Raw genomic sequence first — 21,257 nt, forward strand, 5'->3', positions numbered from 1 at the left:
AGACCTGCTGGGAACCAGTGCCCAAATGTGAGCAGACACCAGTCACTGCCCCAGGCAGACAGAAGTTTGTCCCCAGAAGGACAACGTGGCTTTGTAGGTACTTTCAGTCTACCTAACCAGCAGCCTTCTGTCAGAGCTCAGCCTCTAATCCACTTATCACCAGTGAGGCCCATTAGTGAGCACTCCTCTCCTCACCTTAAAGCCTGAAATCCATCCTTTGACCTGTGAAGAATTAAGTTGCATCTTCAACGGAGCTAAAACCACCTAAATCACCTCAATACAGCAGACCAGTGATTTTAACAAGCACTGTGGTAGGGCCCTGTGGAGTTTCAATCCACCACAAAAGGAAGCGGGTAAGCAAGGAGATAAAGCAGCACATCCAAAGATGGCTTGAAGAACTGTGGCTAACCTCAGAAACTAAGACAATAGCTGTTGAGAAATCCACTGTGAATCATCTCGATAATCCTATACAGTTTTAAGAACATCCTGACACCAGAGTACAGAGCTGGCCATCTTTCAGCAACCTCTCCGTCCTCCACCTCCAGTGCACGGAGACCTTATCTGACTAAATGAAGTGGCATCGATGTTTTCTTTTGTTTTCACTGGTCAGCCTCAATAAAGTGTTTCTTCAGAAAGCCCCTTGCTAGAATCTCAGGTCAGAGGGTCATTTTAAGTACAAAGGTACAGAGAATTACCACTGTCTTCACCCAAAATATTACATAACAAAACATTCATCCTGGAAAACAGCATAAACACAGAAGAAAAAAAAAAAAAGTCAGGCATAAATACATTCTAAAAAACCACAAAAGGCATAGCATTCATTAGGTGTGACATACCTCTCTAGTCAACCTAAAAAAAATTATCAAACTGAAGGAACACCCACTGGTGAGAGTATTAGATCTCATCCAAAGATAAATACTGCCCAATAAGAGAAAAAAAAGCAAGAACTGGACCTACATCCTCTTCTCTTTGTTCAAGAAAATCAGCACAGCAATGAATTCCCCTGACCAAAACTAATATCTAGAACTCATTCCTCAAAAGTGAAAGTGATTTAAGGACAGATACCATTGCCAAGTTTGGATCAAGATAAACAAAAGGACTATTTCATAAACCTTGATGAGAATTCCAACAGTAACATAAGCAATGTTTCTCTTACAGGTAAGAACTACTTACTAAGATATAAAGTAGCAACAGGTTTAAGGCTCAACAGTAACTTAACTTCTGCCTTAAAAAAAATAAATAAATGAAAAATCTTCCAGAACAGATTACTCAAAATATTTATTCACAAGTACATGTGGTATTAAACAAATGTGAATATGTTTTCCAAGGAGACATTGTCATTAGCAGTATAAGAGGCTATGATGATATTTGCCAAGTACAGGTTTTTAGGCAGCAAGAGAAAACTTAGTGCTAAAGCTAAGCCTTTGTATCAGACAAGGTCAGGTTTCTTCCCCATCCTTAGGTGATGCTCAGTTCCAGGCTGGTACACACCGCTTCCCCAGGCTTGAACAGACCAGGCAGCTGCTAAGGTGCAGCACCAGATGACTGCTGCAAACGTTAGAATCAAGATTGCATTTTTAAACCCGTCCCCAAATCTCAAGATACAACAAAACACCTTTTCAGGGGACAACAGTCACTGGAGTTTACGGCTGTCTTCTAAAATAGCTGGTGCCCCTAAAAGAGCTTCCATGGAGCAACCTCCAAGCAGGAAACTTACTATGCTTCAGTTGCCCTGGAAGGTCACCTGTCCTAACACTGGTGGCAACGATGAAATTCAGGTAGTTCATCAAGAAGCATTACCCATCCCAAAGGGCATGTTCTGGAGAAGCTCACCACTACGAAGAGCTGCTTTGATTAGCAGGCTTGTAAGATGACAGGCTGCAGTGTCCTGACACTCACTGGTGAAGAATTGCACTCTCACACGGACTGAGACACATCAGCACTGCTGTTTCTCTAGTTAAAGGGCACCGTTCAGTCTTTTTGCTCCACAGGCATCGCCAGAAAACTGAGCAGATCTATTAAGAAAATTCCTATCTGTTGTCATAGGCTTTATCAAATGATTTAGCACTCAATACTGCTTTCAGCTGTCTAGTGACAGGATGTCAGGTTCATTTCAGTAAATCATACCAGGGTGAATAATACAGCATCTGGTCTCTGTGTCCTAAGGCCTATATCATCTGGCTGATGCCTGGCCATATATGAAGCATATTAACACACATTCTATGCAGCAGAGATATGACCTGTCCTTTTATGCATTTCGTCAGGGCTTAGCACTAGGAACTGTAAGTGTCTGAGTCAAGATACCTACTCACTGCTTGCATTAGGAAGATAAATTCCACAGGCGTTTGAGTAAGAAAACTAAGAGCAGTTTTAAACAAAAAACAACACGAGTTTCCGTAACAGCACCTTTATGGAACACAAGGTTAGCTTTAGACAAGTGCCAGGTTACATGAACTTTCAGTCCTCTATATGAAGAAAGCAATCTTGGTTTTAATCCATCCTGATAAAACTTGTTAACACTCATTTATAGGCACAGTGCTTGGGCTATTTCCAAAGTAAAAAAAAAGGCTTTCTGTTACAGTGCTGGGAGTGTTATCCAGAAAGTTACCATATTACATTCTTTTCCAGAGAATAATAATTCTCCTCCATTATTTTCCTATGTTATTAGGATTTCAGAACACACAAACAATGCCATCCTAGTTAAGATAAACAGGAAATTAAGGTAATGTAAGCTAGAGACCAAATCATTTTCATAGTTACAGACAATTTTGAATACACATGGGAAATTAGATTCATTTTTGTGAATAAAAATTCCATCTCTCCACCCAAAAAACAGAATTCCTTGTCAGTAGAGGGCTAAACAGTGCATGGCTCATCAGCCTTGAAAAGAAAGCCTGGACTTCAGGCATATCCAGCTACGTGGATCAACAAACAACCCTTTCAGATCCAGCAGCTTTGGTTTAATGGACGGAAACTTTGGCCTGTTGTTCAAACAAACATACTTGCCAGCAATAAACAAGGAAGATTGGATTTTTTAAAAATAAAGCAAAGTGTGATATGTGCATAAAGTCAGTGCCTAGATCCTTAAAAGCACCTCTGTAAGCAGCTTTACCTTAAAATGGGCAGTGCTTAAGTTACAAAAGATTCAGACCTTCAAGGCTGACTAATTTGTTTATGATGTTTGAAGTAATGGCTCTGCTTCAGGAATTCAAAAGATGAATCAGATTTTGTAGTAGATTTATTAATTTGCTGTGATTTACAACGAGGTGGTCATGTCTGAACCAAGGAGACATCAAAACAGGTCTAGCCAGGAGGTTTATGGCTTCCAAGTCAAATTCATAGACCAGTGTCAGTCATTTGGGCAACTGAAGATTAGCAGACAAAAGATAAGCGGAGGCCAGGTGCTGCACTGATGTTTTGGAGACAGTATTCCAAAGTGTCTTCTCTTACAGCAATTTCCTTTTCTCAAACTCCTGCAAACAGCACACAAACATTACAGGTGGGGAAAAAAAGAAAAGGCTTCTATTACTCTTTTATTTTAAATTATTTTGTATTTTTCCTAGGAAACCTGATTTTTGGAATTAAAAATTCAAATATAAAATGCATAATTGCGTGCAAGTGAGTGGGAAGGAGGATAAGTATTCTCCCACCTCACATTAACAAATCAGCTATGAAAAGGCAGTGGTGCTTGGCTGCAGTCAGCGCAAGGCTGTCAAGGAACCACTTGCTCCCAGGCATAGTGTAGCGAGCTTCCAAAAAACTCTAATTCTGCCTAAGAACTGCAGTAGAATCCTTATAGTAAAGGATTCAAAGCCAGGGAAGCAACTAAGTAAAGATTTTCATTTTAGTAAAGGAAAGAACACAACAGAAGAAATGAAGAATCCCACAGCAGCCTGTGAAGGTGCTGTACTGTATGGTCACCACAGGAAAAAAAATAATACCTAGCACAGTCGAATTATGCATCTGCGCTAGCTGTGAAGCAATGGCTTTTTTGGGATATGAATTAAGAAATGCAAATAATCCTATTCCACACATAAGTTTTTCAGCTGTGTGCAATCAACCGTAATTCTGAATTAGTACTTACAATAGATAGGCCTATATGTCATGGCTTTCCTTCCTCAAATACCCTACTTTCAAAGACTGTTTTCATAGTTTAAATTCAGATTCTTTGCATCCAGAACACACAATTCAACAAGTTGCTACACCTGAAAGCAAAATGTAAGCTCTGCCCTATTTTGCTGTTTACTTTTCTATAAATACAACATTACATAAACCTACATGTGCCTATTATTTAAGTAATTGCAGCTTGTTCAGTCAATAGAGTTCTTACATGAACCAAGTTCAGAGCAACAGAATATCTGGGTAAGAAATGTACTGTCAACTCTTATTCCCTCAAAAACAGCTTCTTCCTCTGGATGAGCATGAATACCAATTTCTGAGCAACGAACCTTGTAGATGGTGCTACCTAGCTGAGCAGGAGACATGCTGACCACAACCCCAGCGCTCTGAAGAGCTGCTATCTTCTCTTTAGCTCCACCCTTTCCCCCAGCAATGATTGCTCCAGCGTGACCCATCCGCCTGCCTGGAGGAGCAGTCAGACCAGCTATGAATGACACTACTGGCTTGGCATTTGGACCCTGAGAAGAAAGAAAAGATATTGTGTTACGTGGGCGAGGCACAAGATGAAACAATTCCAGAGGCAGATTTTTATTTTCTTTTAAATATCATCTAGCCAGGCAAAGATACTAAATAGCTACAAACCTCAGACAACATGGAACCAAGAGTCTGAAGAGTGTAGCCTACCTTCTCTCTTGATGATCATCATAAACCAGAAGCTATCAGAAACTTTAAAACATCTCTCTACAGAGCCATGTGTATTACAAAAACCAGAATGTTCACTACAACTATTATAGGACTAAAAAACCTAAAGTTGACACTGCTCACCAGTTAAGGTTTAATCTGGATAAAGCTCCTAATTTAAAACTCTTCCATAAAAGTAAGACTTTGGTTTTTCAGTAAATAGAGATTAAAGACTGAACTAAGCTTTCCTTGACATGGCAAAAGTTGGCTAACTAACAAGGTGTCCAGAAGCAAGCTGTTTAAGACTCACAGTATTATTTTCTTTCAAAAATGCTGCTGCATCTTCTTCAGCATTTCCTCCAATTTCTCCAATCAATATGATCCCCTCAGTATGAGGATCCTTCAGGAAGACATCAAGGCAGTCAATAAAATTAGTTCCGTTGAAGGGATCACCTCCAATCCCTGAAAAAAAATTAAAACCACAAAACAAAAGACCAACTCAAGAGAATGATACTGCCCTTACGGTTAAAATTTCAAAGTAAATTCAGCACACGTTCTCGTAGGACGGGCAGCTCTGAAGGCTCTTCCCAAATCAGTGTGCCAAATTCCTGCTCCAAATTATTTCCCCCACAATTTACAGAAAGCTTTGATATCTGAATAATCACCTTTCAAACCCTAAGCAAAATATTATGCCTTATACAGAGGCTCTGTATGAGACACAGCAGGACCAAGAGCCTAGAATTTTGCTGTAAAAAAATCTCAATTTACTTAACATACCCAACTAAATGCCTAAGAATGCCTTATCCCTTTATAATATTAAACACTGGTAAAGTCTGTTTCTAAACTGACATCATATTTGCTGTCAGTTCTCTGTTCAAAGCTGGTTTTCAGGCTTTTACAAATCCGATGTGGAAATGATAATAGAGAAAGGTTATACTCTTCACAGCACATAGGGATCTCATTTCTCAACATAATTGCCATTCAGCAACTTCTACGCTTGCAATAAGAACTTACTTTGGACTTCTTCTTGTACAGAAAAAGCAGACTAGTACAGGTGCAATAAGCTGTTTCTGAGGAAACCTACCAATGCAGAAAGACTGCCCCAATCCAACTTGCGTTGTCTGATGAACCGCTTCATACGTCAGTGTTCCAGATCTTGACACAATACCTGTAGGTAAGAAAAGGAGATAAACTTAACACTAACATAGCTAAGCACATGACTAGAAGCAGTTGTTCTTATATTCATTAAAATCACCTTAATAAACTGAAGATGAGACACCAGGTTTTCCGCTATTCTTGCCAAAACATGAAAACTCTGCATAAGATTCTGTCTGTACTATTTATTGGTTGGCATTTTTTGACACTTAACTGTCAACAGACTAAACCTGCTCAGAAAGTCAGTAATACTGGCTGAGACAGCATTCCTCATGCTACAGCTTTACCAGGAAAGAGAATGGAAAATAAATAGAAGAATATAATTCTTTTCTCGTATGCAAGTAGCTGATGCACTGAACTTGAAGCAGAGTTGCAGCTCAACTCAATTGCAGCTCAATATTTTGTTAACAACAAAACAATCCCATATTAATACAGCCAGGCACACAAGATCCTCCAGAACAGAAACATATTGCACAAACACAAGTTATCACTATTAAGGCATTTGTTGCTGCAGCTCTCTGCTCTACAATACACATTCAGCATTTATATTGAGGTATTACAGGAGACCACAACCCTACTTTTCAATTTAAAATAGAAGGTAATACTGAGCCCAGATCAGGGGAAAACATCTGCATGTTTTTTCATTTGTTTCTCCAAGTCAAGACTTCTGTTAATACTACAAGAGGGAAGGTTTCCAGGAAAAACAGATTATCATCTTGCATCTACTTCAAACCATCTAGCAAGGAATATATTAAGTATATTGCATGAACAGAGGCAAAAATACACCACTAGATTAACTTTAGTGTAATCAGCTGTTTCTAGAAAAGGTTTTTTTCTTGCTGTGTTTGCAAAGCACTTACTGTTTACTATTAAGATCAGATTGCCTCACAGAAGCTACTGATAAGGGTCCAAAGACTGTGGCTATTTTTATAACTTGCAGCCCAAGATTATCAAATGATTCTCGGATGCCTCACAGTAAGAAAAAGCAGGGGAGCATATCACCAAAGGTCATAGTGTCAGACAAAGCTGGGAGAATGATAAAGTTAAATTTTATACCCTGATCCTTGGATCACCATTGAAAATGATTCCAGCACTGGTGGGGGAACAGGCTTCAAGATTTAAAATATTCTTTTGCACTTGATGTGCCTTCCATTCAGATTCTAATATTTTGTGACTACAAGACATTTCTTGTAGATATTCAGCAAATCTTAACAGAACTTTGATTCAGAAGGGAGCTCAGGGCATGACTGATTGGTGCTACCTTTTACAGTCACAGAACCATATCTTGATGGTATCTACAAAGGGCATAATTGCAGTCATCTGATATTTCAAATTCAGGTTTATAGGTGCTTCTAAAAGCCGACACGAGTGTTAACACATCCTCCAGTATTCACTAGGTACAGCTTATTCTCAAGTCAGAAGTGGTTAAGTAGCAGAGATAGTTTCTCATGTTAGAAAAACTGCACCAAGTCCACATAGTTCAAGAGCACTGAACAGATCTTCCCATAGTAAACACGCTTTTCATTAAAAAAAAAAGTAGTGTTGCAAAGGGTACTGTGCTCACATTAAACCGGTTACCCTGCTGACAGACAACAGCAGCATATGCTGTTTACATTTCTGAAGTTCTACTTAAGTACAAATGTGTATTTTGGAAGAATTTTCTTTATAGCTCCTGAACAGCATTCTCTTAAAAATAATCAAATTGTTATTTCTATAGTTTAGAACAAGGAACCAACAGAAGTCAGGACAAGAGACTTGCATGCAACAGGGTTTGTAACCAGCATATGCTTATGAACAAGTCACTGCCTTTCTGACTTTAATTCCACTGTCTGGGAAGTGGATACATTTGTTACTTCCACTCACCACCATATAGTTGTCTAAATCACATGTTATAAATTTGCCTGTAATCTCCTCTTTGCTGTAACACTGAGCTCACTATAGTAGTAGGATCCTAGTCCTCAGGAGCCAAGCTGCTTGAAGGAATAGTGTTGGAGAGCTTAGTGCTCTCAAATCCCAAGATAAATGGAGGCACCCTCAAAAAAGAGTGTGAAGTTAATCACATTACCTAAGGAAACTTCCAATTGTTTTGCCTTTACCACCAGTACCCAGTGTCTGCTATGACAGAGTGACTGATTTTGGCCTTCAGGATTGATAATGGCACTTACAAACTGAAGGACAGACAAGCTGTTCTACAGTGTCGACTGTCTGCAGGGCAGGATGTGACTAGCCTCATGAGTAAGAGCACCAGAGCACCAAACTTCAGTTTTAGATGATGCATAAATATTCAAAAACTCACCAATTCTTCCCTTCTTGTGAATGTGACCAGGCATGATACCAATTTTACATTCTCCAGGCTAAGGAAAGAGTGGGAGAAGTCAGATGGAACATTCAAACCATCACCAAGAATGGTTCAGCCTTGGAGGAAATCCAGAAGTCACTTACATTGATGACTCCAGGGCAGTTCGGGCCCACTAGTCGTGTCTTATCCTGCCGAAGCAGTCTGTGTTTAACCCGAACCATGTCCTGCTGGGGAATACCTTCAGTAATGCATACAATTAAGGGCATTTCTGCATCGATTGCTTCATTGATCGCAGCAGCAGCAAATGGAGGAGGTACATATATAACAGTGGCAGAAGCACCTGTTTGTTCTTTAGCCTACAACGGACATAAAAAAGATACCGAGTATTTAGTGGGGCCAAAGAGAACACTTGACAGCTAGTCATTTAAAATATGTCCCTTCGCAGGCATAAATTAAGTTAATGGATATGTATTAATGTACTATAATCAAAAGCAAGTGTTAAATTCATTGAAGATGGGACACATACAATGCAACTAGGGAACTGCAAACTAACCACTGTTGGAAAGGATCTGCCCCATGACCACCATCAAAAATACCTTTAGATAACAGTTTGCTACAAATTCATCATACACACCAGAATCAATCAGAAACTAATTGCATCCATAAAATAAATGCATCCAAACTCTGTGAACTTCACAGTGGAAGCCAAACTCATGCTTGACCACAATGAATGCTCTCTCTTTTACAAGGCTTCTATTTCACTCCGTGCACACTGACATCCATGGCCTAAATGTTTGTCTCTTCAGTGTGAGCAATGTAATAAGAAACCCTTCAGCAGCATTAAATTGTCTGCCCTCCAGTCACTGCTGCAAATTACCTCCTTCACAGAATTAAACACTGGCAGACCCAGATGAGTTTTTCCCCCTTTCCCTGGAGAAATTCCTCCAACTAGATTGGTGCCATAGTCCAACGCCTGCTGGCTGTGAAAGGTGCCCTATGAGAGAGAAAATAAGTAAAGTTAAAAGGCACATAATAGCAAACAAAATGAACCAAAAAAAGTTCATATTATCTATAATTCTGAAGGCAGTTTATGGCACTTAAATTTACAATGAGAAGGGAAGTTTTCATGACATTTATACAATCAGCTAGGCTGAAGAGTGCATCAACATGTTTTAAATGCATTCAGAATATGCTACGCTTTCTCTTTTAAATCAGAGCACTCTGGTTGCACACTAAAGGATATTTTGTTGTGTGTTGCTAATACACCTGCAGACATAGCAGCCACATTTTATTTTTGACATCTGTGGCAGATGACAAACACTATAATGAAGTAGAAAAAATTAGCACTCATCCATGACTCGCTGATAGTTTTAGCAAAAGCAGTCTTCTTCCCTTACAAATGCGTAAAAGAGTGAATATGAGAAAATTATTAAATATCCTGAAATAAAACCAGAAACTTAATTCATAGGCATTGACAAAGGCATTTGTGAAAGAGGCACTTTAAAATGGTACAGCTTTTGTCGTTTTTTGCAAATCTCCCCTCACAAATAAACTCTTTCAGCTCTATACAATAAAAAGGCTTAAGAACAAAACCAACAAAAAAAATCGAAAGTAATATAATAGAGATGACTCCAAACCAAGTTTTAAGCTTGTGCACTAGTGGGGAAAAAAAAATCTAGTCTATTGAATTTAAGGAAAAAAAAAAAAAAGTCTATTTGGACCACAGAAAAGAAACTGCAGTGCTGAAGGGACCTTCCTGAAGTCCAGCTTTTTATCAACACAGGCAAAGCCAGTATATAATCCCTTTTATGTGTTTTTATGAGTTTTGGCCAACTAACTTTCTGAACTGAAAGGCTGATAGAAGAAATAGTTCATATCCATACCTGTTTGCCTGTAAAACCCTGACAGATAACCTTTGTATTTTTGTTAATGTACAGATTTTTCCTTGATGCCGAGTAGGAGCAGTGTCGTACTCCATTCTGCTGCACTAGAAGAAAAAAAAAAAAAGAGGAGACAAACCATTAACCAATTGCTTTGTTAGACTGTAAGTCAAAAACATCCTATCAATAAGCACATATATATTAATGCTTATATCAGAAGATTAATTGATCCAGCAGCTCATGTTTTCAAAAGCAGCTCTGAAAGCTATATTCAGTACTTGTCATTCTAAGATATTAAACACCTATAGTTAGCTCTATGACTGTGATTAGTTTGCTGGGAATCAGGCTAGGTATTTCTCATACTGAGTACTTAGTATCAGTATTCCTCACAACAAACAACAGACAGAAACATCTTAACCACTGTTTTCATTTGCAAATTAATATGTCTCCCTCCTCTAAGAAATTCTGCGAAGTGACAAAGCAAAACTAAAATCACGATATCTCAGAGGCTGTTATAACACGGGTACTCTGTTATACCTCCTGTGAACTAGCACACTCCCTACCAGACAGTGAGAGATACAAAAGAGATCACAGCTCCCTCAGCCTGGGAGAGACCGGGACAAGAGGGAATGGCCTCAAGTTACACCAGGGCAGGGTTAGACTGGCTATCAGGAAGCATTTCTTTGCAGAAGGGGTTGTTGGGCGTTGGAATGGGCTGCCCAGGGCAGGGGGGGGAGTCCCCATCCCTGGAGGGGTTTAAGAGTTGGGTTGACCCAGTGCTGAGGGATCTGGTGAAGTTGAGAACGGTCAGTGTGAGGTTAATGGTTGGACTGGATGATCTGCAAGGTCTTTTCCAACCTAGAGGATTCTGTGATACCTCACACCAAGCAAGACATACAGCAAGAGACCTTTTTCCATCAGATGCCAAGCTACAGGAGCCTTGGCGTCACTGCTTGAAATACACTTGGGCACATGAGGAAATACAGCTTGCCAGACACTCCACTGGAATGATTTTCAGTTTAGTTCTCACAACTCTGGTACTGAAAAAACAGCAACACAACACAGCTACAGAAAAGCAACACGGTGCACGCTGGTACCAAAAAGACAAGGTGAATGACTGCATCTCTGCTGAAGGGAAAGACATGTTGACATCAAATGATTAAAAACAAAATGCACAGAATGTTACCAGGCACAACAGCTTGAGAAGGAAAAGAAGGTCTGGTATAAAACAGATGCACACATTGCCATATGCTTTTTCAAATACCAGAGTTTTGAGGGAATCAGGATCGATTTACTCCCTGAAGTGTTTTAGATAAAAACAGTATTTTGTGCTTAGAGTGAACATAGGACTGGACAATTCTAATACAGAAACTGACATGAGGATGTATCTACCTCTTTAGGTCTTTTAAAACTTCACCACTTAAGATTTGAGAAAGTAAAAAGAAAGTTGAAAAAAAAATAAACAATTCTGAATCACAGTCCCTGGACTGTTCCACATACTTACTCAGGCATTTCTGAACAAGGGAGGGATTTTTTTTATTATTTTTATTATTTTTAAGAAGGAAGTAAAGCTATTAAGTGGAAAAATGAAAAATATATTCTTCAATATAAACTGCTAAGAATAAAGAATCTGCACAGAATTTATTAAGATGCATTATTAACACCCTATAATAACACAATTTCTATGGGGCAGCAAAAAGCAGAAAATTTAAGATCCATGTATATACACATTTCTACCACAGAGCTACGTAGGACTCTTCCACAAGTACTTCTGCCAACTAAATTTTAGCGATACACTGCCTTTATGCTTTACTTCTATTCAAAAAAGTGACAAGAAAAATAAAACCATGCCAGAAGAAGCCTACAGACATCAGTGCTATTGCTAAATCTAAAGTCCTTACTCTGTTCTTAAAAAAGCACTGACAGAAACCCAGGATTTCAATCACCTCTTGCCGTTCTCTAAGGAGCTGTGGCAGCACCTCATCTTCAGGCCAACATAAAGTAAAATTCAGCTAGATTTTAAAGAGAAATATAGACAGCAGCATGCAACAAACTTGTAAGTAAAGTGGTAAATGTGCATGTTTGCTTACTGACCTGCAGGGTTTTAACCTAAATCACATCTTTATCCACAAACACTGTTACAGAACTTGTTACACATGAAGAAATACAAAGCAGTACTGGACCAAACAGGTCTGAAGCTAAGGTTTAACAAATAGGGTTATGAGGCTGCCTGTGGAAGGTAGAGAAAATTCTTGTTGTTCAGTGCCACAGCTACAGAAGACAGCACAGTATCGTGTTCGTCCTTGGCCAACAGCCTAGTCTTCCTAGGCAAGGCTGCAACACCCTATAGGCTGCACCTGAGCTGCAAACCAAGTGACTCAAAGACACAACTGGGAAAGAGCAGCCTGCCTCCAGCAAAGGAGAGGCAAAATAAGCAAAGAAACATCTGGCCTGCTGGCTAGGAGAGCAGGGCATCCATCAGTCTGATCCCAGCCATTCAGGCAAACCCTCACGGGCAGGAGGTGTGATGGGGTGAAACCCAACCCTCAGAAAAGCAGAGGATCCTCCTTGTGAAGAAGCTATTACAGTCATGACCTACCACCAGTGATGCCTTGCAGAGAACAGTCTGGGCTTCCAAGAAGCATGGCAGTGCATGTTTTGAAAGCCCTCTGATGGGCCTGCAAGGGTAAAGAATAAACAGGCCACACTAATTCAAAAGTAAATTTTACACATATTGTCTGTGCTATAACACTGACAACTCCAGCTTCAAAATGAGAGGGCTGCTTTGCCAGGCACACGGCACGCATTCAGTAATTTCAGTGTTCTGAGAAAAAAAAAAAAACAAATAGTCACTCCTTTCTCTAGATCATAAAAGCAATTCTACAGTCCCAGTTCAGCTGTCCACTCCGTATCTATTTTCAGATATTTATAACCTTGCAAAAAAATGTTTTTGAAAGCTTAAGTTTTTCAATTCTCAGTTTAGAGAAGACTATATAGATATACAAGGATAAGAAGGTTGTGAGCATTTTCCAAGCTATCAAAGTACCAAGAAAAAAAAAAATTTTTAGGCACTGATAACTAAGACAGCTTTGTATGGATTTACTCTTGAAAACTGTATGTGCTTCTCACATTCCTGAAAAGCCCTGGTTCAGAGAAAATACAGCTGTTTCCAAAAAGCCTGGCTATAGGCTTGAGCCATTTGCTGTCTTCAGAGAGAGGCAGCTTAGGATGGGGACATGTCTTGGGAACGATACATTTTTTAAGAAAAAAAAAAAAAAAAAAAAAAAATCACCTTGCATTTTCTGGGCTGGATGAGTCTGAGGTTTTGAGGGGGGGTTAAACTGGTATGTTACAGCTCTCTTTCTAACCACGGCCTTGCCTGAAGCAGGAAAGTTTGCGCCAGTTATCTGCACAGTAGGAGCAGTAGAGGCATCAGTCAGGATGAGGCTCTGCTATACATAGCACAACCAGCAAGTCCCAGGTGCAAACAGCTGGCAATTTAAATAGTTAAGACCGACATGAGAGGAGAAGGAAACAGGTGGAAAACAGAAATGGCACACCTAAGTTCACAGCAGATAAAAGTCAGAAATAAGAGTACTGCTTCACAGCCTCCAACACCCATTCACACAATTGCTTTTACTAGAACAAATCAGGGTGCCCAAATGCATGTTGTTTCAAGTAGACAGGATTAAAAAAAAAAAAATGCTCTTCTGCCATGAACCAGTAAAAGCCAAACTCATTGGTGATGCTATTTTAATGCACACATCTAAATTACAGGCCAAGTTACAAAGGTGCAGGCTCCAGATGAAGCCCTAGAGTGTAAGAACAAGCCTTATCAAATCCAAATCTTACCAAAAGCACAGTGGAAATGCTGTATTTTGTCAAATACCATTACTGTGTCCAACAAAGGCCTGTAATAGCCCTTTAGAGAAAAAGTATTAAAAATAAAATAAGAAACTGGATAATCTTTCCCAAGCAATCCTTTCATTTCTGCCCCATCCCAGTTCTCTTCTGCATAGTGTGTGGTTTTTTTTAAAAAAAAAAAAAGTTTTACCAATAACGAGATGCATTTATTTTGGCTTTCCAGTACTTTAGCTTCTCCATAACTAAAAAGAGACATACTGTGGCAAGAACCTATTTTAGTCCATCGTACAGGACAACCAAGCAGTTATGAAAAGTGCTCAAATACCAAAATCCTGCTGTCCCAGGATCTATCTGAAAAGATCAAAATTTAGCAAAGTTGTATAAGCCTGTATGTTGAACAAATTGTTTTACAGTAAAGAAGCCTTACTAGAAAATAAGAGACAGTTACTTCCAACGTAAATGCTACTGGTAGTTACTCTGGCATTTCCAGGGAAAAAGGCCCCAGCTGAGCCCAGAACTCACCACAGTTCAAGTAAGGGGAAAACTCCTTACATTTACTTCTTAAAAGAAAACTCACAACCTGTAGCCTCAAGCAGGGCTTTAAGCTCACTTGTGTATTACAATTAACAACCCTTCCTAGAAAAATACCCTATTATTTATCATAAATTCCAAATATGTTTAACATTTACACCTTAAACTGACCACTTGCAAGGTATTTAAAAGCACATATGGAATGTAAATACGGTTTACACTGAGCTTCCAGGCACTCCTTGAGCAGCAACACCTCCCAAGCACAAATCTCATTTAAAATGATGCAACCCAAGCTACATTTGCCCAACTTATTTGGGTTGTGCAAGTCAGCTGACAGTATAGATACTAAGGGCTAAATCTCTTCTTCAAACTACACAAACCTGAAAACTTGGTAATTTCAGGCCTTCCTGCAAGATTTCCTAGAGCTACCAGCAGGAATCCAAAGTGCCTTCCTCTTACCCACACTTATCCCAGACAGAAAATAATAAAAGTTTGGAAGCTGAGGTAGCAACTGAGGGTGCTCATAAAATGAGCATAATATAAAAGTAAACTGAAACAGCTGAGATCCATTTCTGGAAGGACCTGAGCATATACCTACACTGCCAGAAGACTGAAAAGTAATAAGTGAAATACTTTATTACTCCTTGAAATAGCCAGAGAACTTGGAGATGAAGGAAGATACTCCTTTTCCTTTCTATTACCTATGTAAGGAAAGAAGAAAGCCTTAGAAATCATATGGGCTCCAATACAAATGGGGAAAATGGAGGCCAGTGCAGGGGAAACGCGGGGAAGGACTGAGATACAAAGAGTGCTACTTAAAATGCTGATTTTTTTTTTTTTTCTTTTTTTCCACACACACATCCCTCCCCCACTCCTTGATTTCTACCAGTTTGCTCCTGAGAAATCCTTTCAATATTTTGTATATGTTTAATTTGCATTTTTATGACTATCTCCTTTCCTTGCCTACAAATGCGTCGCGTGAAGAGGACAGAACAGAAACAGTTCTGGACAGCTTCTCACATTATAGAAGAGTGCAGACATTAAAAAAAGTTAGGCAAAGACTGAAGTGCTGCAGTAAATTTCAGAGTTTATTGACTAGAAGCTTGATATTAACAAGAATATTCTACCCACAGTTTCCCATCCCAGTTCTTTCTCAGGTTTTAGTCCTCACTATGAGGCCACTCAGACACAGTAACACTTGAATAATTCTCTCCCCTCTCCAAACCCACCTACAGAAATCACCCTTAAAGAGATCAGTTACATTATTAGAAGATAATCCATATTGACAAGGAAGTTTTCAAGCTACTGAGGGATTGCTCAGAATATCTTACTCCTTTAAGAGGATTGATTATGTGCTCAGAGGATTTCCAGGTATCACTCCCGAAGCCTGTCTTCTCCCACCCTTCCCTTGCCAAATTCCTGTTAATAATGGAAACCCCAATCTATAAACATGGATCAGGAGTGAAGAATTAAATTAATTAATCAGGCTGTAAAGGACAAATGAAGTGATTATGCTACACCTATCACATTAGAACAAAAGACTAGTGGGAAATGACATTCAGAAAAATTTCAGTCCTTTCAACATAAGTCTCTTTCCTAATCAAAAATCCCCGCTCACTGGGATGGGCATTACTGGCTACAGGGGGCCACACGATGGCATTTGAAAGAAAAGCTTTCCCCCGAATTTATGAAGCTGAAACAAAGTGAAGGATCCCTGTGAACCTGCAGGCCCCTCAGGAAACAAGCATGTTCTTCTCAGCACAAGTCAATTATTTCTTGTAAGCAAACAAACTTGTTTCTCCCCTTGTATACTCATCTAAGAAGTTGTGCAGCTCAAGGTTTGTGAGCTTTCCTCCCTACACACTGTTGACATAAAAACAACTAACAAATTCTTCATCTTAGCTTGTTATTTCTGCAGCAATTCTTTGCCAGGGGTGTTCACATAATTCACTGTAATCTTTTAATCTAAGAGCTCTCCAAAGCCTTCTAACACATCCAGAACATAAAATCCCTAATCCTGACTCTCAGATCACAGTTAAGGTGCCTACAAAGACTCTCTTCAAAGTGTGGTATAGACCAGCATTGGTCTTTCTTGACTCCGTCCATATACAAACAGTGCTTTGAGATGAACTCTAAGCAAGCACCTACCATTCACTGACACATTTCATACCGTGTTTTCAGTTTCCTGAGCTCAATCTTATGGATAGACAACCTGCATGTTTCCTTCAGCAATGCACCAACAAAAATAGATATTGCATCTCCTTTCCAACAGAACACACTAGAAACTCATGATTTTAAATCACCAAGATGTTAATTATTTGTTACCGAAAATGTATGTACAAAGTCCAGATTTAAGATTTCAGCAGTCTTTTAACATTTTGTAGAGTATCAAACCAAATAAAGCAAAGTTCCCAGTGAAGGACTATTTCATCTTGCAGAAGTTTCTTTAAAAGACTTTATGAACTGTTGCAAACAGAACACTTCTTGAACCACTCAGACCATTTCTTTCTCTCAAGCCCCCAAAATCATTTGAAGCACTCTTCCCTGAATCTCTTACTGCTATTTGTAAAGGGAACAACGTGGGTTTTTAACACGTAAGACTGCAACCAAGAGTAGCTTTGCTGGGAGTATAAATTAAGCCAAATTGGAGGTGCTACATTCCCACCTGTTCCCCTTCCATAGAACCAATTCTCATTGGACTCAGGGAGCCAATTCAAACAGCTAAACTGGCAAAAATTAACTGTACAGTAAGAAAACAGTTTCCTGCTCATGGAGAAGAGGAGGTAGGAATGGATACCTGAGGGTAGAGTAGGTGTGCCACAAAACAACCCAGACCAGCTTATAACATTGTGAGATCATGTTCCTAGACCGTGACCTGCAAGTTACCACTACACTGAGAGAAAAATACTTTGCATGCAGTGAAGTGAAGTAGGTTTAAGCTTGTCCATTCATTCTCAGCTGCAAGAACCAAGATTAACACACCAACTCCTTAGTTTCCAAGAAACTGCTCCTATGCCTAGGCATAGCCATACCAATTTCGGCAGAGGATGCAGCATTAATTGCAGAAAAAGACACACTGAAAAGGAAAAAAAAAGCACTTTTATTTTTTATTGTGATCTTTAGAACACATATGAAAACTTCCAAGCTGAAGTATTACTCTCAGACTGTTCATGTTTTCTCCAGTTAAAGGCCAATAATCTTATTCTTGGCAACAAAAACAACTTTACAAACTTGTGTTGAAACTACAGGATAACTTGGGGACCTCAACACGTCCCCAGTCTAAACCACCACTCGAAGTGACTAGATCCAAGGCCAGACTTCCTCCGGACCTGTCGAGTTTTTAGTATTTCCGAGGATGTAATAGAGGGAACAACTTTTCCGGGTCCCCACACCTGCGGCTGACGACTCTCAATGCTAAAACTTTTCTTAACTTTTGAAAATAGTTCTTGCAGCCACGTGTGCCCCGTGCCCTGTACCGCCGTGCACCTCTGAGAGGAGCCTGCCTCCGTCTTCCCTCCACCTAAAGCCATAGAAGAGCGGCTGCCGGCACTGGAGAACAGCGCCCTGATCCCGCCCTGGGCCTTCCGCGCTGAGGCTGGGGGGACCCAGCTCCGCCACCAGACCGAGGCCCGGGTCCGGGGTTTGCTGGCCGCACCGCCGCGCCCAGAGGCCTGGCGACACCCCCGGGGACACGCGGGACGCTCCCCTTCCCCCGGGTGACCTTGCCCCGCCGCAGGCCCGGCCCCTTCCCCTTCCGCGGCAGGCGGAGGCGACGGGACTCCGGCGGCGGCCGGTCCCCCCGCTCACGCCCCGCGGCCTACTAACGGAGGGGCGGCGAGGGGGGCGCAGGCCGCGGCGGACCGCGGTTGCCAGGCAGCGGGGAGGGCCCCGCAGCGCCCGCGGCCCGGCGGCGGGAGGGTGCCGGCGGCTCGGTACTCACGGCGGAGGAAGCGGCCCAGCAGGCGGGCGGCGGCGCGGCTGCAGTGAGACATCGTCCCCTTCGGCAATGACACCGGCCCGGCGGATCGCGGCGGGCGGGCGGGCGGCCCTGCGCGGCGCCTGAGCACTGCGCACCCCGGCGCGGCGCGGGGCAGCCCCGCGCGCGGATTGGTTCAGCCCGGAGGGCCCCCCCTGTGGCGGCAGCCAATCAGAGGCGAGGCGGAGGCCCCGCGGGGCATTGTGGGAGCGGTAGTCCGCGGTGGCCTCAGAGGGCGGCGGGGTTCGGGGCCGCTGCTGAATTCAGGCCAGAGCCGTGGCTGATGGGTGCGCGAGCGTTCAAAGCCACCCTGGGACGTGAATGGGTTGTCAGTAAAGGTCAGGAGAAGCGTTTCTAAACAGCCAAAAGGCATTGCAAATGGGGAGGCTTCCCGGCCTGCTGTGGCTGTGACATGCAGAGGCCAAATGTCACATTTTTTAGGGAAGAGCGGTATCTTCTAATCGGGTAACTGATAAATAAACCTACATACAAGTTAATGGGTTGATCAGATGAAATATATTACCTCTCTTAAACTAGAAGAGGGCAGATTTAGACTAGATACGAGGAAGAAATTTTTTACAATTACGGTGATGAAATGCTAGAACAGGTTGCCCAGAGAGGTGGTAGATGCCCCATCCCTGGAAACGTTCAAGGTCGCGTTGGACAGGCTCTGAGCAACCTGATCCAGCTGAAGATGTCTCTGCTCGCTGCAGGGGGGTTGGACTAGATGACCTTTAAACGTCCCTTCTAATTCAAACCAGGCTACGATTCTATGATACCTCACTGCATTTGTTTCTAATTTTCTTGAAGCGCTGCAGAAAGCGCAAAACCTGTCCAAACCGTGCCAAGTGAGCACTAAGTAAATGCTGTGAGACACAAGGATGACACAAGGACGCCACAGGCAATGGTCAGGGGAAGAGCAACTCCACTGTAATGGTCAGCCTGATAAACAGCAGTCCTGAGCTCCCACTGCTTTACTGGAGCTAAATGATTTGAGATAAAATTGTTTTTAAAAAAATGAGAAAACTGACAATCCTCTTTCTCATTCACAATGGACAGTTTACTTACCTGGCTGTTCCTGGGGCAGGAAAAGGAGTGTATTTGAATAAATCAAACAACATAGTTTTGAAACAATAATTAGTGATTTCTTTCCTGTCTACAGAGATTCTTAACAGCAGCGCTTTCTTTCTGCTAAGCTTCAGGGGACATTTGTTCTGGAAGAGAAAATGGTTAATGAACCACAAGAAAGGCTCAGCTTCTATTTTTTGACAAGGGAGTTTAGGCAAACATTCACAAGAAGAGCAGGTGTCAGGGACAGTGATTACAGGAGAGGCATCTCCAGAGCAAACAGAGGATATGTCTGTACCTCGGACTTGTAGGAAAGTAGAAGAATCAGCGAAAGCTGTGAAATCAGCTCATTTATTAAAAAATGTGCGGTTCTTGCAGCCATGAGTAAACTGACCTTAGGTCGATGTCACAAGAAACCACTGAACTCTACAAGGAGGCTTCCCACAAGGGGTTTTAAAATGCTTTAACTTCTAGACGTCAGCTTCAGAGGCAGGTGAGTTCATCACCTACAGCAGGCACCAGCTGCCTTCAGAAACAACACCTGCATGTATTTGTGTATCTGTGGGCAGAGGCATGTGGGAGGGGGGCAAGAAGAAACAAAGTATTCCTTTGGGGCAAAAATAAATATGCAGAGTCATACTCTGATTTCATCTGGATTATTTCATTCACTTCATGTCCATAAAATTGAGGCTAGAATGAGGCCATAATAAATAAATGAAACATCCAGATGTTCAGCTTCTTATGAGGTATATATGATCCCCTTAGGAGGACACACACACTGATTTGATAAAGAACCCACTCACTACTAGAAGATTTATACCTGGATCCATTTCCAAATCAATTTTTCCTTGACTTGAGGCTTTCACTAAGACTCTTGTGGGGATTATAGAATTTGAGTTAGATGCCACTGTATCTGTATTCTACATACAGGAAGATTTTTCTTTTAGCAGTTTTTCAACAAAAGTCTATTTTCCGGAGCAGGAGAGAAAGAAGCTGATGTAGAAAATAACACACAAAAGAAACGAGTGAGCCTGGATAGCAGAAAACCAAAGGGAACAATAAGAACCCCAACTATTTCTACGTAATCCCCCTCAGGTTGGTTCATAGGTGGCAGTGACAGGCATGTCTGACCCACTGCCAAGGTCAGAGAAGAGTCCTGGCCCTGTCAACGGGGAGATCTGGAGCTTTTGACCCCAGCTAAATTATACAGTTGGTTATTCTTTCTCTTATTTTTATGTTGAGCTATGTAGTGTCAGAAGTCCATCTGTTAGATATCAAACGCACTTAGGTATGAAGTCAAACAATATGACAAAGTAAGGACAACTGCAATTTTTTTGTGTTTTTAGTAGGATTGTGTAAGATGAAGGTTTAGGTTGTTGTTTTTTTAAGAGTTTTTTTCAAATCTCAGTAGCAAAAACATCAGTCCTTTGCATTCAAAACCAAATTCATACAGTCTTTTGAGTCTTAATATTGATGCACGTCATTACCTCCCTAACCGTAAAAAGTTTCAGGGTACAGAAACCAGCTGTACAATGTATAATTGGCCAGACACACATGGAATTGAAAAAAAAATAAACCTACTTTCATTTGTTTTAACACAGTGGTTTGGTTCCTGTCAGAGAACACTCTCTTCCACCAGCATTAATTGAGCTGTTTTACTCAACTGCCTAGAAGGAAACCATTC

The 21,257-nt window shown here is 41.1% G+C and overlaps 1 protein-coding gene across 2 annotated transcripts; it reads right to left on the minus strand.

Annotated features, from left to right (window-relative positions):
* Positions 1 to 1,253: 1,253 nt before the first annotated feature.
* SUCLG1 (succinate-CoA ligase GDP/ADP-forming subunit alpha) lies at positions 1,254 to 18,603 on the minus strand. Of its 2 annotated transcripts, none has more exons than XM_074904297.1 (9): positions 18,470 to 18,603; positions 10,138 to 10,241; positions 9,132 to 9,248; positions 8,398 to 8,610; positions 8,252 to 8,309; positions 5,885 to 5,968; positions 5,111 to 5,262; positions 4,449 to 4,637; positions 1,254 to 3,473 (listed from the first exon to the last, which is right to left on the minus strand). In XM_074904297.1, exons 1-9 carry the CDS (start codon positions 18,519 to 18,521, stop codon positions 3,447 to 3,449), a joined length of 996 nt encoding a protein of 331 aa, XP_074760398.1. In that variant the 5' UTR covers positions 18,522 to 18,603; the 3' UTR covers positions 1,254 to 3,446. The 2 variants fall into 2 exon arrangements, with proteins under 2 accessions (XP_074760398.1, XP_074760400.1); XM_074904299.1 differs by having other exon boundaries at positions 18,485 to 18,521.
* Positions 18,604 to 21,257: the final 2,654 nt, after the last annotated feature.

Source organism: Athene noctua, chromosome 4 (assembly GCF_965140245.1).
Source record: "Athene noctua chromosome 4, bAthNoc1.hap1.1, whole genome shotgun sequence".
Classification (NCBI taxonomy): Eukaryota; Metazoa; Chordata; class Aves; order Strigiformes; family Strigidae; genus Athene; species Athene noctua.